Source organism: Anguilla rostrata, chromosome 10 (genome assembly GCF_018555375.3).
Source record: "Anguilla rostrata isolate EN2019 chromosome 10, ASM1855537v3, whole genome shotgun sequence".
NCBI lineage: Eukaryota > Metazoa > Chordata > Actinopteri > Anguilliformes > Anguillidae > Anguilla > Anguilla rostrata.
In genome coordinates, this window is record NC_057942.1 from 25,645,075 (window position 1) to 25,666,806 (window position 21,732).

Consider the following 21,732-nt stretch of genomic DNA (forward strand, 5'->3'; position numbering starts at 1 on the left):
GCTTAGCGATTGCGATTATTGTACTATTACAGACTGTGAACCTGTGTAATCAGCGCGTTATTCGACTCAGGTTTTCAGTTGCTAATTAGGTACACTCGGAGCGACGCCAGCATATGGCATACATATAATTTTTGAAAAATTCCTCTTGTTTATATCAGTGTTCAGTGAGCAGCATTTTTCACAGCTGTACTTGCATACCTTCGCCTATTGTTGGGTTTATCTTGTGGCTACTACGGAATATAAATTTTTGGTGGTAAAATAATATTTTCATGTATGCCCAGTTCAACAGTTCAGTTCAACCACAGCCATAAACATAAAAATGTCTGCATACCACAATATACTGCTATACGTACATTACCTTTTTTATATCCAGCATTCCTATCCTTTTGCTTTTAATCGGCCAAAGACAAAATTATGTATTGTTTCCTTCTAACTTTATTTTCCTTTGCTGCATTCTTTCCTTTCATAGCATTATGGTGTATTAATATACATCCTTTTCAGTTTTCTGACAAACAACAAAAAAATTAATTAAACAGAGCAAGTGACAAATTCAGGAGTCAATCAGTGGTTCCTGAAAATGAAAAAAACAGCAGTTACACACAAGGGAATATTTTCATATTTACAGAATCTAAATATATTCACATGGCAAATTACTTTATAGAATGTATTGTGGAACATCAAATCCTTCAGCATTGTACATAGAGTTTAGCCACATGTCTAATGTCTGAGGAAAAGGTAACAGAAATTAAATCACAACACGTAACATTAACATTAAGCTCAGCTTCCACAGAAATCATAAGAGCAAAGAAAATCACCTTTAAGTCCAGTCCATTGTCTTGGTACCTCTGAGACTTTGAACAAGGGAGGCTCCCAAGAAAGCAAAGCACTCCACATACACTCAGAAGACAAGCACTGACCATTATCAAATGGTGTCCAGCCAAATCCCTCTCCTCCTACAGGTGACAGATCATTGATATTCACAATGAATTGAATGGAATGTTTATTTCTGCACCATTATATCACTGTAATTGCGATTTTATATTCAATAATGTTTAACTCTTGAGCCACAAATTGATTAGCATTCTCTATATGTAATATTGGACAGGCCAAACCCCCAATAGTCAACAGCAGTTCTGTTTTGTATCAGTCTCTGATGTGGACTGTGTGCATTACTTAGACAGATAACCGTGCCATATTATTTAATTAAATCGCACTCATTTTGCAGATGCTGTTATTCAGAAGGACTTATGATGAAAGAGAACATAAGTGTATTCATCTTATCTATATGAGCAACTGTGCCAGACCGGGCAAACAACATTCTCAGGTGAGCAAGGATAAATAAATCTATATCCATAAAAACATAATAACCTGAATTAAGTACAAAAGCTGGGGTGCTAGGGGGTGGAGATTATTGGGGAACAGCGATGCAGTCTTAAGATATGTCGTTCAGTCTGCATTGGAAGAGTCCCAAAGATTCTTATGCTGATCATTGCAGGAAATTCATGTCTCCACTAGGGGCAGGCATTCTGACTTCTGAATGATTAATGATGACAATTTGTCATAATCTGTTATAATCAGGTCTCTGCAATACAAGTTCAAACTATACCACAGGATTTAACAAAGTCAGCCTTTGGTAGCCAATAATCTTTTGTTAAGTGCCCTAAATGTGCTTACCTGGGACAATATAACCGTAAGGCTGGGATTAGGGGTAAACTTCAGACAGTAACACTCCAAAGTGCTCTGGGGGTTCTGGTTCCATGCTGAGGTTATGGCATTCAATGGGGAGTCCTGATCGTCACTGACTGGGCATGCTGGAGGATGGCTAAGAGGTTAAAAACAGTTTATCACAGCAGTTATTCACATTTTGCAAATTAAAGCATTATCATTTTCCAGTCTGGATATGTCTCTGATAGAATGTATTGGATATGTTCCCCCGAAAACAAACTGAATAGAAGTGGGAACTGCCATTTGATGGAGAAAAACACTTGGAAATCACTAGAATCCATGGGGTCTCTTCTGATGTTTCTGGGATGTGGTGAACATAAATGTACAGTTGAGGCCAAAAGTTTACATACACCTAGGCTAAAGATATTCAAACTCACAACTTAACACATTTCATGTTACCATACATTTCTTTTGGCAAGTCAATTAGGGCATCCTCTTCATCTGTTCACATCAGAGGTAATTTTAAAACAATCGATTAGAGGCAGATGTATTTCAGCTTTAATTCACTATATCAGAATTCCAGTGGGTCAAAATTTTACATACACTGTCTCTTCTGGAAAATTCCAGAAATTGATGTAATGGCATTTTAGAAGCTTCTGATTGGCTAATTGTCATAATTAGGAGTTAATTGGGAATTAATTGGCACCTGTAGTACCATTGGCTGTATTTAAGGGCCTATCTTTAAAGCCACTGCATTTTTGCCCTTGATACGATGGGAAAATCCAAGCAAGTCAGCCAAGTCCTCAGGAAAAAAAATGATGGACCTCCACAAGTCCGGTTCCTCCTAAGGAGCCATTTCCAAACAACTGAAGGTACCACGAGCATCTGTACAAACAATTGTATGCAAATATAAAAATTTTGGGACCACACAGACACTGCATTGCTCAGGAAGGAGGCACAAATTAATCCCCAGGACTGAATGAGCTTTGGTCCGAAAGGTTCAACTGAACCCCAAGATGACAACAAAGGAACTGGTGAAGGAGTTGGAGGCATCAGGTACCAAAGTATGTCCATCCACCATTAAGAGAATCCTACATCGCTATGGCCTGAAAGGCTGCCACGCAAGGAAGAAGCCCCTACTCCCAGACTGGCATAAAAAAGCCAAAATAAAGTTTGCAGGTGATCGCCAGGATGAAAACCTTTTGGAAGAGTGTTCTCCGGTCAGAAGAAACAAAAATTGAACTGTCTGGTCATAATGATCAGCGCTATGTATGGAGGAAAAAGGGTGAGGCTTTTAATCCGAAAAACACTGTGAAGCATGGGGGTGGCAGCATCATGTTGCGGGGGTGTTTTTTTGGAAAAGGGACTGGTGCACTTCAGAAAATAGATGGCACCATTAGGAAGAAGGATTATCTAGAAATATACTGAAGCAACACCTCAAGACATCAGCTATAAAGTTAAAACTTTGTCATAACTGGGTCCAGCAGGACAATGATTATAAGCATACCTCCAAAGCTGTAACAAAATGCCTTAAAGACAACAAAGTGAAAGTATTGGAGTGGTCATCACAAAGCCCTGACCTGAATCCCATAAAAAACTTGTGAACTGAACTGATAAAGCGTGTCCGAGCAAGGAGGCCCACAACCTGAATGATTTACACCAGTTCTGTCAAGAAGAATGGGCAAAAATTCCAGCAAACTATTGTGAGAAGCTTGCGGAAATCCACCCCAAGTGTTTGATTTAAGTTAAGCAATTAATAGGCAATGCCACTGTGGTGTGGGGATGGCTGGTTTAAGCAGCCACACCTGCCCTGGGTCAAGCTAGTTAGACCTGGCCAATTGGATAATTGGTTAAGAATTAGATAGTTGGCCAGGCTAATTGGACCCAGGAACAGGAGTGGCTGCACCTGTGCGTAGTGAGGTAATCACTGCGCACAGGTTAAATCTGCCATCCCCACCCACACCAGAGAGCTTCGGTCATGATTGGGTTACATCTGCTCACTTTGGCTGTAACATCTTGCCAAACCCTCGTTAATAAAATCTGGACTGTTGGAACATCATCTCCCTGTGTCTCTGTGCTGGAGGGCCCCAAAGAAAGCCACTTCGGTGGCCTGTGGCAGGCGTGTTTGCCACAGCCACCAAATACTAAGAAAGTGTATGTAAACTTTTGACCCACTGAAAATATAGAACATAAAAGCTGAAATAAATATGTCTCTTAGCTATTATTTTGAAATGACCTCTTATGGAAATAAAGTAGATATCCTAATTGACTTAACACAGGAAATGTATGGTAACATGAAATGTGTGGAGTTGTGAAAAATTGAGTTTGAATGTCTTTAGCCTAGGTTTATGTAAACTTTGGCCTCAACTGTATGCTCTCTGATACCAGCATGAACACATATTGCACTCAGGTGTTGGCATTAATTCTTAATTTTCATTTCCTTGATGAGAATGGATTTATTCTAGCTCACTCCAAATTTTCTCATGCAATTGCAGTTTGATTGGCGGATTGAAGATTGAAATGTGTAACCGTGCAGGAGTTGATCTCAATCTGGGCTCAACATCTAAATACTGGAATAAAAAAATGTAATGGTTTCTACATATAGGGGCGACATAGCTCAGGAGGTAAGACCGATTGTCTGGCAGTCGGAGGGTTGCCGGTTCAAACCCCGCCCTGGGCGTGTCGAAGTGTCCTTGAGCAAGACACCTAACCCCTAACCCCTAACTGCTCTGGCGAATGAGAGGCATCAATTGTAAAGCGCTTTGGATAAAAGCGCTATATAAATGCAGTCCATTTACCATTTCATTTGACATTTACACTTAAGAAGTAGCATATTTCACCTAAAACCTGCATGCACTTATGTATAATTTAATCAGCTGCGCTTATTTCTACCTGCTGAAACTACTGATAATCTACAAGCAGTGACTAAAATGATATAAACACTTATTAATAAGTGGTCATTAGGAACATACGTAAAGTGCTGTGAAAAAGTACTTGCCTCCTTCCTGATTTCCTCTATTGCATACTTCCCACAGTGAATGCTTTCAGATCTTTAGACAAAATGCAATATTAGGCAAAAAGAAACTAAATAAACACAAAACGCATTTTTAAAATGATTATTTCATTTATTTAAAGAAAAAAGTTATCAAACACCCATATCACCCATGTGAAAAGCTAACTTCCCCCTAAGTTACTCAATCAACCAATTAACCAAAGTTAATTGATAATTACATTCAGCAGATTGAACAACACAGCCAGGCTTGATTGCAACTAGCCCTGTTGAATCTAAATCAATCATATTGAACCTTACCATCAGAGTGACGTGATAACCACAACGTTTCAACAAGCAGACTATGCCATAATCAAAGGAAATAAATAAAGAAATAAAGTAGTTAAAATATAGTTCCTTGTTACTGATAGAGAGTTCAATCATCCAATCCCCCAAACAACTCAAAACAATAGAGTCAATACCAACAGGAGAATACACTGTTTGACATTGGCAGGGAAATTTGGCACATTTCACTTGGGACCCCACCCCACCCTCAGCTGTGCTGCTCATCCCACAAATGCATGATCCTTACACATAGGACATCATTGTAAAGGGAAATGAACAGGCTTTCCAATGAGATAACATACATTGCTAATAATACAGTGACAACAGAGATATGATCGACCAAACACAAATTTCCAAACTTTTTTTGAGGAGTTTAAAATTACTGTATTACTTTAATATAAGCCATTTAAATTTGTGCATAATATCAAGTTCATTTAGGCGTACGCCAGCCTCAATAATAAGCACCCTTCTAGTTTCCGCGCAAGGAACACGTTTCCTTGGCTGCATCCCATTGGCCAAAACGTCTCTGGCTAGCTCTGATTGGACTTTGTAACCAGGAAGTGGTAAAGACACAAGTCTGAGTTGTAACTTTCAGCCAATCGTTGACCTCGATGCTTGTGCTTGTTATTGAGGCCGGCGTGCGCCTAAATGAGACGCTCTTGAACTTGATATTATGCACAAATTTTAATGGCTTCTATTAATATTAATCCCCAAAGCAGGCAAAATGCATATATTTATTGGCAATTGTCTTTTTTCTTTTATCTATAGTGTTAATTCCTGCATTTATTTGTTTTTAATTGTTTATGGCTGTTCAATACTGTGTGCTGGGGTACTGTATTCCTTATTTATTTATTATTTTCCTTATACCCATCTGTAATAAGAATGACAAACATAACTTGAACTTGAATAATCTTTTCATTTTACTTATGTGACTGTAGTTAAAATGATAGCTACATGCAAACTACATTAATTAACTGTATGAGCTATCTCCTCCCTAGCTAATTTAATCATCAACCCTTGATGTTCCGCTTGAGGTGCCATAGATTATTTAGTGATATGTCTGCACTACGGCAGTCACTTTCTTGTTCAATAATCAAAACTTGTGGGGGGGGGGGGCGCTGTTGGAAGCCGAGGATGTAGGACGCGTCTCCCTATCGCTCCTGAGTTAGTGACCAAATTTATATATTTAATCTTGCTAAATTTCATTTCTGTTTGGTCAGGCGTCTGAAAAGACCTCTAAACAAGTTAGACAAAATTTGAGAAATTTACGTTTGAAATGACATCTACTCGGCCAAAAACAGAGTCTACAAAAGTAGGCCGCAACAAGCTCCCTCTCCTGATTCACCCCCGTCATCGGGTGCTGCGGCTAACGTCGGCCCCACGGGAACACTGACTGTGGAGCTGCTACAATCCATGAAGGGCTCCCTCAAAACCGATATTTTTGGTAAAATTGACTCTCTTTCTACAAATCTCAGGTCAGAGATATCACTGGTCAAAGACGAGCTTAAAAAATCTATAGAGTATACAGAATAAGCTCGACACACATGGAGAAGTTTTATCGGAGCTGGAGCGCAGTGCTACGGACCACAGCACTCGCATTAGTGAGCTAGAGGCTAACGTCAGCTCACTAACAAATAAGGTGGCATACCTGGATAACAGATGTTAGGACCTGGAAAGTAGAATGCGGAGGAACAACATTCGTCTTCTGGGAGTACCAGAGGGAGTGGAGGTCCCACGACCGATGGAGTTCGTGGCCCAGCTGCTTCAGAAGCTGCTCCGTTTGGAGGAGAAACCGCTGCTAGACCGGGCCCACCGCACCCTGCGTAGCTAACCCCGGGATGGAGAACCTCCGTTTGTCTTCAGGGTGCATTTCCTTCACATCCGCAATGACATATTGAAGAGATCTAGGGAAGCATCTCGTCTCCTCTACAAGGGCAGGAGAGTCTCGATATTTGCAGACTAGCTGCGGGGCTGTGAAGCGCCAGCTACGCAGCTGCCCGGGCGTGAAGTTCGGTCTCATCTACCGTGGGGTTCTCAGACTGACTCTACCGGACAGCTCCATACACAGATTTGAGGACCTGGCTCTTGCGGCCAATTTCATCAACAAAAACGTGAAAATGGCTGTTGTAGGGACAAATGGTCGGTTAGCTGGTTTTGTTGGCAGGCTAGTTGGCAGACTGGCTGGCTGGCAGGCTGGTTGGTTGGTGAAGCTAACTTTGCTGGGTTCACAGATACTTGAATGCTGTTTTTCTTTTTCACTTTCAATCTATGTTGCTGAGTATACAGTTGACTCCCCACTATAATGCTATATAACGCGGATATGCATGTATATGTATGTGTGTGTATATATATAATAGAGCCCGACCGATATATCGGCCATTATTTGACTTTTTTGACGACATCGGGATCGGCAGTTATGCAGCCGATGTGTCCCGATTTTTAAATAAGTATAATAAACAAAAAAAACATTGATTATTTATCTGTACTTGTCTGTTCTAACGTTGTAATTGCTATTTACTAGAATTATCCAGTAGAATTACTACTAAGTGTGAACTTCAGCAGCTGACGCGCTACTTCTGTAATAAGACGTTTGTCACTCGTGCCTTATCCAATATTCTCCACTGCAAGACTTGTCTGCACAGACTCGATAGCCGCAATAAAGGTATGTATATTTAGTTTTCTATGAAGTGGCAGTGAGCACATAAGCAGCGTAGGATCTACGTTTCCAGAGGACATTGCTGTATTCTCAAATAAATAACCAGCCAAAATAAAATGGTGATTGAATGCATCACACATTTGTTTTTTTATCTGAGATAATGATATTAGCTACTATATGATGCTGTGTCAATAGCCAACGCGTTATTGCAAGCGAGTGTGTCATCTAGTCACGCGTCATCATAGCAGGCTAACCAGACAGTAAAAACGCAGATAAAACACTTCTAACGTGGATCATTTTAAGCCATGTTATCTAGCTTTGTCGTGATAACATGAGAGAAGGATTGCTGTTGGAGAAGTGAATTAATTAACAGCGGGTAACCTGCACGAAAGCGCATTGTAGTTTTTTCACGTATTTCATCCAGTCAATTTAATTTAATCTAACGTTACACTTGATTCACTCATTAGCTCCGCTAGATAATGTCTTACTCTTTGAGATCATGTAGTAGAAATAAAATAAGAAAATATAATTCATTTAAGTTACTGAGAATATATAATAAGAAATAATGAGGCTGTGTCAATAGCTAATGCGTTATTGCGAGCGAGTGTGTCAGAGCCCATTGTAGTTATTTTCACCACCGAATTCTTATGGACAGGGAAGCTCGCTAGATAAAGTCTTACTCTTTGAGATCACGTAGTAGGAATAAAATAAGAAAATATAATTCATTTACTGAGAATAGATACTAAGAAATAATAACAAATTAATAACAACAACAACAACAATAATAATAATATTCATAAAAATATATGTTTGAAACCGGAAAACTGATTTTAAATTATTTGTAGAGCAGTAATAATATTCATAAAAATATATGTTTGAAACCGGAAAACTGATTTTTTTAATTAATTTTTTGTAGACGGCTGGAAAAGAAAGGAGTAAAAGCAAGGTGTGGAGTTATTTTGATTTCACACACTTAAAGATGGTGTTAATGTATATATTTAATTTAATATCATCTTTTACATTTTTTTATTTAAAAAGGTCTTTGTGCGTTTATTTTTATTTTTATTTGTTTGCTTATAAGTTAAATATTCTTAAAACTATATACTTTTATTTCAATACATCTCATGCTTCAATGTTTTTTTATTAAGTAATCTATTTTTTTCTGAAAACCATAGGTGCCATAATTACTGGCACCCCTAACAATTATTGTAAGTAAAATCAAACAAAATGAAATTGGCAATACAATTTTACTTAATTTAGTTCATCTCAGTCTAAAGGCACTATATTGTGTCATTCCATCACTTCCAGTTTCACTAGAGAATAAAAATTAGGTAACAAGCATACAAAATCCCTTTGTCATCCATCAGCATGAGAAAAGCCAAATAACTGTCAATTCAGAAGAGACCGATGGTAATTTACCGTCACAAGTCTGGTAATGGGTACGCAAAAAGACATAAACGGTTAAACATACCACTTAGCACTGTAAGGGCAATAATAAAAAGGTGTAAAACATATGGAACGGTTGTAAATTTGCCAGGAAGAGGAAGCAAGTGCATGGTGTCCCCACGGACAGTGAGGAAGATGGTGAGAGAGGCCATTAATTACCCAAGGATCACTGTTTAAGAATTGCAGAGATTGGTTTGTTTCTTGTGGTCAACAAGTCTAAAAAAAAACATAAAATGGCACCTCCATACCAACTAACTCTTTGGAAGGGTGGCACAAAGACAGCCCTTACTGAGCACAATAAATAAAACCAAGAATCTGGAGCTTGCCAAACCTCACTGGAATTATGACTGGAAGAGAGTGCTATTGTCAGATGAGACCAAAATTGAACCATACACACCATCGACATGTTTGGCGGCAAAAGAGGAATGCATTCAGGAAAAGAACCTCATACCTACTGTCAAATATGGAGGTGGGTCATTGATATTTTGGAGATGTTTTGCTGGCAGTGGTCCTGGGGCACTATTTTAGATCAATGGCAAAATACCACGAAATTCTGGCAGAAAATGTGGCTGTCTCTGCTAAGAAGCTAGGACTTAATCATAGGTAGATTGTCCAGCAGGACAATGACTCCAAGCACACATCAAAATCTAAACAGAAATGCTTAAGTGAAATCAACATCCATGTTTTCCAATGGTCATCTCAGTCTCCAGACTTAAATTCCATCAAAAACCTGTGGTCTGAACTGAAGAGGAGGGTCGCAAACCCAAAGATATCAATGATTCTGAAAAGTTCTACATGGAGCAATGGTCAAAAATCCCTCCAAATGTGTTCTCTAAACTTATCACAAATTATAGGAAAAGACTCATGCCTGTCATCTTTGCCAGGGGTGTTTTCACAAAGCATTAAACCAGGGGTGCCAATAATTGTGGAACCTGTTTTTTGGGGAAATATTTTTTTTAATTAAAAAATTTAAGGTTGATTCCAATGAATCATTAATCAAGTACACTAGTTTACACGTTGGAAAATAAAGCTTATGTCAATAACTGTATTATTTTTTAGTTCAGCAATTTTTTTTAGCATTTCTTTGTGCATATTTATCAAGGGTAACAATAATTACGGAGCCCACTGTATATGTTTTTTAAAATTCTTTATTCCATGCACCTTACTGCTTTATATTTGCATCATTACTATTTTATTTTGATCCAAACTGCCTCTAAGGTCAATATTTGGCTATTTGCATAGTTCAGTCGCAGTTCTACCACTTAAGCCGTTTTATTGACCTTGGCCTCGCTTAACTGATGCTAGTTTTCCTCAGTCTCTACTAGGGACCAATTTATGCATGTTTGGTTTACTCAGGTTCAATGGTCACAAATCTCAGGTAGCAAAGAGTAAGAGTTATCATGCTTTGCTCTAAATGTTTTTTGTATTTAGGGTTTTGCTTGCATCTCAGTTGGGGAGATGCTTCGGCAAGGGAGGTTTTTGGGAAGGGGTTTTTCCCTCTTTATTTGTATATAGTCTTTATATGTTCTTTGTTTTGTCAATTGTCGTTGTTCTTTAAAGGAGTAACATGGTGGTTTTCACACTTTCTCGGTTTTATGTGCTATTTGCACAAGAGGCATTGAAGAAACACGATGATTAAAGTATTAAATATGTCCGTTCTTTGTTTTTGGAGAAATATGCGTTTTAAATTTATTGTCCTATTTTCAGCCGGTCGAGAATGTTAGTCAACTTAGTGCATCACAAGTACAGTAACCACTCCCCTTTCCACGCCCCGTAGAGAAATCTGACTGGACACATCGTCCTGCTACAAGTGTGGTGTGAAGTTTAGGTAGCAAACAACAAGGCTGAATCCTTCTGACGTAATTTACATAGAAACCATACGCTCAGATCGCCTAGTTTCACTCACTGTGGCCAAGCAGAATTGATAACGTTACAGAAAATATATAACTTTAAAAGGTTTAATTCAATCGTCTACTGTGACTTGTGCCGTTTATTGAGGGTGTGAAAGAAAATTTCGGTGCCGCTGACAATAATCAAATGTTTTTCAGATTTACCGTTCAATTGAGCAAGTATCATTCAAAGTATATTTTTATGGGTCAGTGCTGTCCGATTGTGCTAGCTACTTCACATTAACCTTGTACGGTTTATCAGTAAAGGCTAACAGAACAGCACCACTTAATTATTGTGACTTCTATCACCACTGTAATAAACTAAAAAAAAAAGGCGACAAACAACCTTTTCTGTGAAAAAGGTCACAGCTCACACGCATGCACTACTGGCGACATTCTAAAACTACGTTTTGCCCTCCCTACAGTCAGTCAGATTGCTGTGAAAGCTCATTCTAAATGGATAACTCGTGACCCATAGTTTGTGCCGCTGGCTTACAGGCAAGACAATACAAATATTTGACTAACGTTAGATTCACTTATTAGAGTGCCTTTTAAGGACTATTAGACTATCTCTGGTTGGTCATATTCATTTATAGCTAGCTAGCTAATGTTAGCTAGCTATGTAGTTTGCTTTCATAATTTAATAATATCGATAACGTTAGCTAGCTAGTTTGCTTTCATAAGGACGTTATAGTTGTGGTTTTATCTTAACTTGGCTGGCTAGCTAGCTAGAAAAAATTATTATTGGATATAAGTAAACGTCCTTAGCTGTCGATACTTGATATACTAAGTTAGCTAGCTTGTGAAAATTCAGTCTCCCAAGATGAGCGCGTATCATGGAGGTAGCTATGGTAACGGGGCATGGTCTGTCAATCATAGCTAACTGACAGTTCTTATTACCACGCCCAGACAGTTTGGGTGAACTTTTATAGTGGGACATTTAGGCTTAGAAAAATACGTTTTAAAATACATTTAAGTGACTGAATAATAAAAAAATTATGCACATTTGTTTTGTTGTTGCCTAAAGACAACTGGCAAGTGTCACATTCAACCACCATGTTACTCCTTTAAACGTGCACTCTTATGGTCAACTAAGATCTTTAGTTTACATTGTGCCTCGTCCTTTACACGTCCTCTCTCTCTTAAGAAATGACTCAGCCTGCTGTAGCCCTTCCAGCTGGAGGGAATGGTTTTAATTTTCTTACTTGGAATTGCAGTGGCATCAATAACCCAGTTAAACGTATTAAGATGCTCTACCATCTTCATCAATTGAAAGCTCACATTATCTTTCTCCAAGAAACTCATCTCAAGATATCACAACACTCAAGCCTTAGGTGCAGATGGGCGGGTCAAGTGTTCCATTCCACATTTCAGAGTAAGGCAAGAGGGGTGGCTATTTTATTTCACACATCAGTACCTTTTACATGTTCTAATGTGATCGCCGATCCCAATGGGAGATACGTAATGGTCAGTGGTAGGCTGTCCAATATGAATGTACTTATTGTTAAGATTTATGCTCCTAATGGGGACAATTTTTTCAAATTGGTTTTCTCTACTCTCCCCGATATGTCCTCCCTTATGTTGATCTTAGGCGGTGACTTTAACTGTTGGTTAGACCCACATTTGGATCGATCCTCCACTAAACCTACTACCTTGCTAAACTCAGCTTGGGTTGTCTGAACCTTTATGTCTGAATATGCAGTTTCAGACCCCTGGAGAATTTTTAATCCTTCTGGAAAAGCATACTCTTTTTTTCTCACCGGTTCACCACACTTTTACGCGCATAGACTTCTTTCTAGTAGATGATAGACTTCTCCATTACATATCTTCATGCTCATATAATCCAATTGTTGTATTTGACCATGCCCCAGTTATTATGGAAATAGTCTTTTAAACTGTTGATAACCTGAGACCGTCTTGGCGTCTAAATACTCAACTGCTCAGTGATGAAAACTTTGTCAATTTTGTTTCAAATCAAATTGACTTTTTATAAGAACAAATAGAACCCCAAACATCTCTACATCTATTCTCTGGGAAACTTGGAAAGTATATATCAGGGGTAAAATTATCTCCTACACAGCACATGAGAACAAACTTTAAAAAGATATTTGTGTTAACACTCTGTATTGCCCAATTAGATGACATTTATGCCGTTTCACCATCCCCAGATATTTATAAGGAGCGTTTAACTTTGCAAGCATGAATTTGACACATTATTAACAGATCAGGTTACTGAACTGCTTGTCAAGTATAGGAGCACTTACTACGAACAGGGAGATAAAGCCAATAAATTATTAGCTCATAAGATACGTCAATTATCATCATCACACCAGATTCCTAAAATTTGTACATCATCCGGGATGTCATTAGACCCCAGGGGGATCAATGATGAGTTCAAGAGATTTTACCAGTCTTTATATACTTCTGAAAATGAAGCGGATGTATTAGAATTGGATAATTTTTTCCACTCCCTTGCTGTGCCTTTAGTCGCGATTTGGTTAAAAAATTAGAGCAAACGATCACTGCTGAAGAATTGTCTAATGCTGTCAAACCCCTTCAATCCAGGAGAAGCCCAGGACCTGACGGCTATTCGGCCGAGTTGTTTTCAAAATAGCCCCTATTCTAATTGAAATGCATTTGTAAATGGTACTCTCCCACAGACTCTCACTCTGGCAACTATTTATCTTATTCTCAACAAAAAAACTATGACCCTCCTGATTGTGCATCATACCGTCCAATTAGCTTGTTAAATGTTGACTATAAAATTCTAGCCAAACTTCTGGCAACACGTCTGGAAATAGTCCTCCCATCATTTATCTCTCCCGATCAAACAGGATTTATTAAAAATAGATACTCATTCTTCAATCTTCGACGATTATTTAATATCATATATAATCCCTCTGTCACCAACACCCCTGAGGCCCTTATATCCCTGGATGCGGAGAAAGCGTTTGACCGGGTAGAGTGTAAACTTTTTTTAGACTCTAAATAAATTCGGCTTTGGCTCCAAATTCATTACCTGGATAAGACTGTACTCATCCCCCAAGCCTCTGTCAGGGCTAATAACATTCAATCAGGATGTTTCCCTCTGCAACGGTCAACACGCCAGGGTTGCCCTTTAAGTCCCTTGTTGTTTGCCCTCGCCATAGAACCCCTTGCGATAGCACTTCGCTCCAACTCTCTCATTAAAGGTATAGTCAGATACGGCCACGAGCAAAAATTATCTTTATATGCGGATTATTTATTATTATACATATCCAACTTTTCTGTTTCTGTTCCTGCTGCCCTTGCCACTATCACATCCTTCGGTCACTTATCAGGGTATAAGCTGAATCTTAGTAAAAGTGAATTGATGCCGCTTAATGTGGCCGCAAAAAGTTTCCCTTTACATAACTTGCCATTTAAAATTGCTCAAAATAGTTTTAGAATTAATTCTCTCAAAATGAATACTCTCCCTAAATTCTTATATCCCTTTCAGTGCCTACCGATTTTTCTTCCCAATACATTTTTTAATAAGGTCGATGGCCTAATTCTACCCTTTATATGGGATAAAAAGACTCCCAGGATACGAACAATGCTTTTGCAGAGGCCCAAACCAGATGGAGGTCTTGCACTACCAGATTTTAGGTTCTATTATTGGGCTGCTAATCTTAGGATCGTTCAGTACTGGTTGCAGAGCAGAGAGATATCCCCACCCCCTGTTTGGTTAGAGATGGAGGCCGCCTCATCTATGCCGGCATCATTGTCTTCCCTCACTCACTCCTCCATTACAGGCCCTTACTCCTCCTTCACCAAAAATATGTCAAAACAACATTGAAGATCTGGAATCAATTTAGATTGATTGTTTCAGACAACCACTTTTTCCGTTCCTGTAGGCTCAAACCTGGCTCTTTCCCCGTCTATGGTTGATAGTGCTTTCTCAACATGGTCTAGTCTCGGTATTAAAAAATTTATAGATCTCTATATTAACGATACATTTACTACGTTTGAGCAATTATCAGTTAAATTTGGTCTCCCCAGACAATATTTTTAGGTTCTTACAGATCCGAAGTTACGTCCACAGCATGGATCCCCGATTCCCCACCCTTCCTGGTGAAACACAGTTTGACACTTTTCTTACCCCACGTCCTACTCTGAAAGGTACCTTGACAATAGACAAATTTGCTCTTTACAATCCACCTCATTAAACGACATTAAATCCTCATGGGAGGAGGAATTGGGTGAGGAAAAAGGGGGCACTCAAAAGGGTACACACCTCCTCTGTTTGCGCGCAACACGGTCTCATTCAATGTAAACTCAATCATAGGGCTCATTGGACCAAAGCAAGATTATCCAAAATTTAAGGATGTGAACCCAAACTGCGTAAGATGTAACCAGTCTCCTGCAAACCACGTACACGTTTTGGTGTTGCCCATCTCTCGTTGGTTTTTGGAAAAAATCTTTAACACACTCTCAGAAATAAGTGGCACACAGATCGCACCAGACCCTTTTATTGCATTATCGGGGTTTCCTCACCCACATTACAACTGACCAAAATGAATAAGGATGTAATTGCCTTTGTCACTTTGTTGGCAAGACGATTAATTTTGCTTAGATGGAAATCCTCTGCACCCCCCTCACATGCTCATTGGATTAAAGCAGTTTTAAATTGCATAAAGTTGGAAAAAATTAAACACACAAGGGTCTATAAATAAATTAAAATGTGGGCCCCCTTATTTTCTTATGTCAAGTGTCTTCATTTCCCTGCAGTTCCAGAGTGATGTATATTTATATTTGTATATATATATTTTTTTTTTAAATCCTCACTGGACATGACACATTCTGATGATGTAAGAGGCCTGGCATGCAAGGGCGTAACTTTGGGTTGAACATTGGGGCGGTTGAGGTCTCCACCCATGTAGAGGGGGTCTGCCCCCCCAGGAGATCTTTTTTTGCAAAAAGGCTGTTAAATTGCTGTTTCGCATGAATTTTAAGGGGAAGAGACATACCAAAACAACATGATCTGCATATCTCACCTAGTGCAGTGGAATAGCATAAAATCATTCACTTTGTGATAAAAGCACCAAATTTGTAACGCATCAATTTGTTGTTCCAGTATTAGTAAAATGGATATTTATCACTTCCTGAACAAAGATGTTCTGAACAAGATTCTGTGGTAATTTTCTGTCCTTGGTGTACAGATTTTGCAATATAACCTGTTTTCCTGCGAATGCCATGTAAATCATAGGTATGCATAAATGTACGCAATCTGTAAGCATAGCATTAATGGTAATTCCTAAATTATTATTTGTTAACAATAAATAATCACTTGATATACCTTAGAAATAATCACTAGTCATACCTCATACTAGCAAGATAATTGCAACCAGGGTGTAAAATGAACACCTGCCAAATGCGAGTGGCTGGTAAATTTGTGAGGCTCACACGCCACAGTGGCGGATGCCCAACATTTGTCTGTACTGTGTTATCGCGTTATTTACATGGCAGTAACCTGGCAACCCATCTCGCGTCACAGCCCTGAGGCGATATTTCAATGAGAAGTGGCGACATGATCAGATGTTTGAGCCGTCTAGCAAAAAGTATTGCTCCTACTGTAGTATTTAGCCTTTTAGCAGCAACTGGTGAGCTGAAAATTTTCCTTTAAACTATTCATTGATCTCAAACTGTTTTAATTCATTTTCAGTGATTAACAAGCATGCAAACAATCTGACTAATCAATTAGAAAGTGACACAGCTTCTTCACATTGTGTTAGGGAGATTAAATGATAAATGCGATTTAGAAAAATCTGTTTTAATCACTAAGCAGTGGCGGAAACTTCCCCTGATTTTCTTTGAGTATCAATACAATTAATCCACAAAATAGGCTACTCAATACTATCATGTATAGAGGGTATGCACATGACGTCACAGTAGGTGGAAGTCAGTAGGTGGATGATATGATTATTTGGGGGGGTTGTATTGGCCGGTTTTGATTATTGGGGAGGTTACAACCCCCCCATCCCCCCCGTAATTTACGCCCATGCTGGCATGTGTATACACAACATCTATGATGTTAAGGATGACTGTATTGTCTGATCTAGTTGACCTGTAAACAACCGTATCAAAATACATTTTTGTTTCTTTTTTATTTTTATTATATATATATGTATTTATTTATTTTTCTGTCTTAATTTTTATTTTTATTTATTATTATTATTTTTTTTTTTTGTGATTACCCTGTGTTATTGTATTGCTGTTTTTGATGTGTTGTTCTATACTCCTACCAAATAACTTACAAGTGCAATTATTTTATAAATGCTGATTACGTTGAAAATCCAATGAACAAAGTTTGAAAAAAATTAAAAATAATCAAAACTTGTGATTACAAATATGTAATTAATTGAATTTGTAGTTTCATTGCCCAGGTGAAATGAGGAGCCCAGTTCCGCTCTGTACTCATCCATTTTGCGAACATAGTAGTTCCCAATATGAAAAAGATTGATAAACAACAAGCTATGTTATTGTTTTGTCTGGATGGTATACCATTAGGTAGCCTAAAATTAAAGTTCATGTGTGGGTCATACTATCCTTGTAGCCTGTAGGCCATAAATTCCAAATGGAAACTCACCACACCTGAGGAGTGCCATTTTGCAAGGCACATATGCAACATATGCAAGGAGCAACTGTCTAACCTTCAAAAAGCTGACACTTTTTGCCACTCCAAAGGGGTTTAGTTTGTTCAGTTTAGTTTAAGTAGGCCACGCCATTATTTTTTAGAATTTTTTTCTTTTGTCTGAGCAAAAGCTGACCTACTGAGTCATTTTCTTGCTTTCAATGGCATCATTGACATTGTTATGATCTTCCCTGGTTCTATTTTGTTTAATAAAATTTTCCAGATACTATTGTCATCATTTCTTAGTTAAGCAATATAGCTATAGCTACAGGTTTCATGGCAAATTTAAGTAGTGCTTTATTGAAATTTTAACTGTAGAAAATTCAAACAAATTCAAATGAATTTCTCTTCTTAATGGGATTCATTTGAACTCAATTTTTGGAAAAAGTGACAGCCCTATTCTGCACCTCCGGCACAAGAATGTAAGTTTCCTCTTGGAAGAGGCTTCTTCTGATGAGTGAATCCTCATCTTCGATTGTAGTGGTAGATCATGGACATTGGCAGTACGCAGGCTCTTAATGTGAATGAAAATAGGTAATTTCATTGGCAATTATTGAATTCAGCTGCAGCACACCCACTTATAATATATTCAGCCTAATCCAGCCCACTTTCCACCTGCGCCGTGCGCCATGAGCGGTACACATAGTACACTCGAAAATACCAAAATTCAGCCGCCATGCCCAGTGCGCCTCCCTGTGAAGTTCCAGGAACAATGAGTGTTTTGTACTGCTAGGCATGAGCTGAATGACTTTCTCGTAGAAGAATGTTACTTTATCCCTCCTGCGGAATCTGACATGCCCGTAGATTCTATACCAAAGACAGTGGCTCTTCAGGTGGTGCACACAAGCCTAATCAGGTAGCAAATGACAGTATATTGGTGTTTACAACTTTTTGGCCACTACCTGTAGTTTTCCTCTACCTACCATAACTCAATACATTGTGCTATGAATGGAAAATCTTCATGAATGACTCACGGAGTTTGAGGTAGAATGTATGCAGGCGCAGTGACCCTCAGGCATGTAAATGTTGATCCAGTCTCGCCACTCAACCCATTGTGTATCAGTTCAGGCTGAGAGTAGAACAGCAGTGTCAAGTTCAGAGACTCGTTTCCAGCAGAACCTTTAAATGGAAAGAAAGAGATAAGCCCACATACTTCATAAAGGAGACCTCCACAGGAAAAAAAAACTCAAAATGCTGTGAATTATGAATTTAGAGTATGCAATTACTAATTAGTCTCACTTGGGGCTCTATAACTTGTCTAATTACCTCCTCTTCTGTATCTGATGTTCTCCTCTCTGACTCTATTCACTCGCTCTCTTCTCAACTTCTGACACTCATAAATTTCTCACAAGAAACTGTCCAAAAAAGAGTATTATATTTAACATATAGTGCCATCTCAAAGCAGACAAGACTTTTTATATTACACTCTAGAGTATTTGGCATGCTGATCACACAAAATCACACAACATCAGTGAAAGGCTTTAGGTAAATTCAAACAATCACAAATGTTAAACTGACAAATATATTTGCAGGAGGTTGGAGCAATCTACCTAGTTAATACTCAGTAGGAAGAAAGCTCTTTTGAGTGACATTGGAAGCTAGCAAACTTAACCTTAGCAGCTCACATACTAAATATCCATAGCTTAGCTACCTTCACACAAAACAGGTTAATACATACTACTTAAACTGGCACAATGTATTGGTAATCCAAAATAGGATCTTCACATAGGGTACAATATAATTTTCTTGTCTTAACTATGTCGCATGGATGCCAAATTTACAGCTTTATAACTCTAGGTGTGAGCATCACAGAGACGTAGAAAAAGGCTCAAATTAAGCAAGACAGTTGTACCATTTAGAATATAATAATTTAGTTGGAAATTAATTGCCAGAAATGCAATTATCTTGGTGAAAATGCAAAAAATGTTGCTGTCCTTCAGTTTGAAACGAAAATACTGAGAGATCCCATATGTAGAAGGTAAAACTATATGTCCTGGATCATGAACTCCTTGACCACAAATATGCTAAATCTGAGGGTAACTGCTAAAGATGTATGAAGCAAAAAGTCAGCAGTGCACACTCGTGTTCTCACTTTTGCATCATTTTTAAGTGAGAATGAATCTTTTCATCAGTATAGGGATCTAAGATTTCTAGGAGTTCAAAAACCTGTCCAAAACCAAAAATGAAGAAAATGTGTTTTGTCCATTATTAAGCATATACATTTGCCCCTTTATGGTGATTTAGATAAAACATTGATATCACACTGAAAAATAATTCAAAACCATTGTGACACACTGTATCACACATACATAAGTATTTCCTACTTGTATGTTTATCTATACTCTACAGTATGACATCTTCTGTTGTATGGGAATGGGATGACATATTTCCATTATGATCAAGGGAATTTTTATCTAGCACATATCATCACACAGTGAATCTGAAGGAGTATTTCCATTTCCATTCCATACTAACAGCGAGGGCTGTAAGTTAGCCCCAATACAAATGTGCTGAGCATTAGCAAAGGTTAACCGTTATTGCTTATGGTCAAAGCAAATATACAGCAATATCAAAAATATGACACAACGTAATACGTGCATGTTTGTATACTGTATGTACTAGCTAGACTTCATGATTCCTGTTTTTCAGACCCACTCCCTAAAGAATTTGCTTTAGCCACACTGATGAGTTGGCAAAATTAGTAAAATCTTCCAAAAACTAACATAAAAAATTTTTGGTGTGGAAAGAATATTTTTGTGAACTACCAGATGGGCACTATTGTCCAGTGTGTCACGTTTGGGGAGTATAGTTGCAGATGAGACTGCTGTGAGACCTGCGTGACAATGGTGGCACTCAGTAACTCTGTATTTAGTATCATTGTAGTGTATCGTGTACTAATAAAGCTAAACCAAGTTTGTTGTTTCTACTCAGTTTGGTTGCAGAAGCAATGAATGTCTGAATTGACCACTAGGGGGCTTGCACAGAGGGGTTAATGAAGCAACAAACCTGCTCAGCAGTCACATGTACTGAAGTAAACGTGTGGACCTGGCTTTTGTATGAACAGCAGGTCAGGTTTTTACCCGTGACCATTGTGTGGTGTGAATGGGTGAAATGCAGGTTGTGAACAGGTGCTCAATATCCCATGTCAACCCTGGGTATTGTGTGAAAGGGGAATTTGTGTATGTGCTCCAGTTAATGATAATTGGCATTACTCCAAGTTGTATAAGCATCAGCTATAGCTGCAGATGATAAATGTATTCTCTGCTCAAGTACATGAGTGAACCAGGGTATTTCGTTGGAACAAAAACCAGCAGGCAGACCGGCCCTCCCCAGCGACTTATTTCTTCCAAATGTATGCATATAAACTAATCTAAGTCGGTATTGTAAATGGTACAAATGTCTTGCTTCATTTAAGCTATTTTTCAAGTCTCTGTGGTGTTCACATCTGGAGTTATAAAGCTTTAAATAGGGTACCCCCTAAATGGGCAAGGATTGGCCAGATTTGGCATGTGCACTAAGGGGTTAATTAATCTATTTCAGTAGACTGATTTATGTTTATTATCTTTGAACTCAATAAAATCTTCCAAATTGATTAGTGTTACATTTATATTTTTGTTCAGTATAGAAATTATTTTAGGTATGTAAGGATGATCAGTGGCTCCTAACAGATTGAGCTCCTTTCTTTTGTTTGTACACCTTTTTCATCCTTTAGTTTCGGTTTTCATGTTCTCTGCACCCTGACTTATGTTAAATGAACCTCGCCATTGTCTGGCCATGTAATCAAACATTAGGTAAATGCTCTTTGATATTGAGAAACACCATCAAATGGCTGGATGAAAACTACACATTGGTAATTAAGTCTTGCACTTATTTAGGCTAACTTGATAATGTAATTTTGTCGGTAATAACGCTTCCTAAAGCATCGGTACATTACCAAATAGCATCATACTCTTGCAACCCCTTATAGCATAATTCTAGGTCAGCCTTAAATTTTCCAGTAGTAGCCAAACATGGTAGCCTATAGTAAAATAATCAAAGAATAGCTGGAGAGGAACACATTAAACACAGTACAGTATTAAGCACTGAATAC

General features: G+C 38.4%; 1 protein-coding gene across 5 annotated transcripts in view; it reads right to left on the reverse strand.

Moving 5' to 3' along the window:
- Positions 1-412: 412 nt before the first annotated feature.
- The window catches only part of zgc:158398 (uncharacterized protein LOC568894 homolog), a 45,197-nt gene continuing 23,877 nt past the window's right edge, over positions 413-21,732 (reverse strand). For all 5 annotated transcript variants that reach the window (XM_064297716.1, XM_064297715.1, XM_064297714.1 and 2 more), the window contains 4 exons: positions 18,617-18,761; positions 1,675-1,822; positions 816-953; positions 413-571 (listed from right to left, as the gene is read on the reverse strand). In XM_064297716.1, coding sequence (XP_064153786.1) covers positions 551-571; positions 816-953; positions 1,675-1,822; positions 18,617-18,761 — 452 coding nt within the window. In that variant the 3' untranslated portion in view covers positions 413-550. The remainder of the gene's footprint in view (positions 572-815; positions 954-1,674; positions 1,823-18,616; positions 18,762-21,732) is intronic.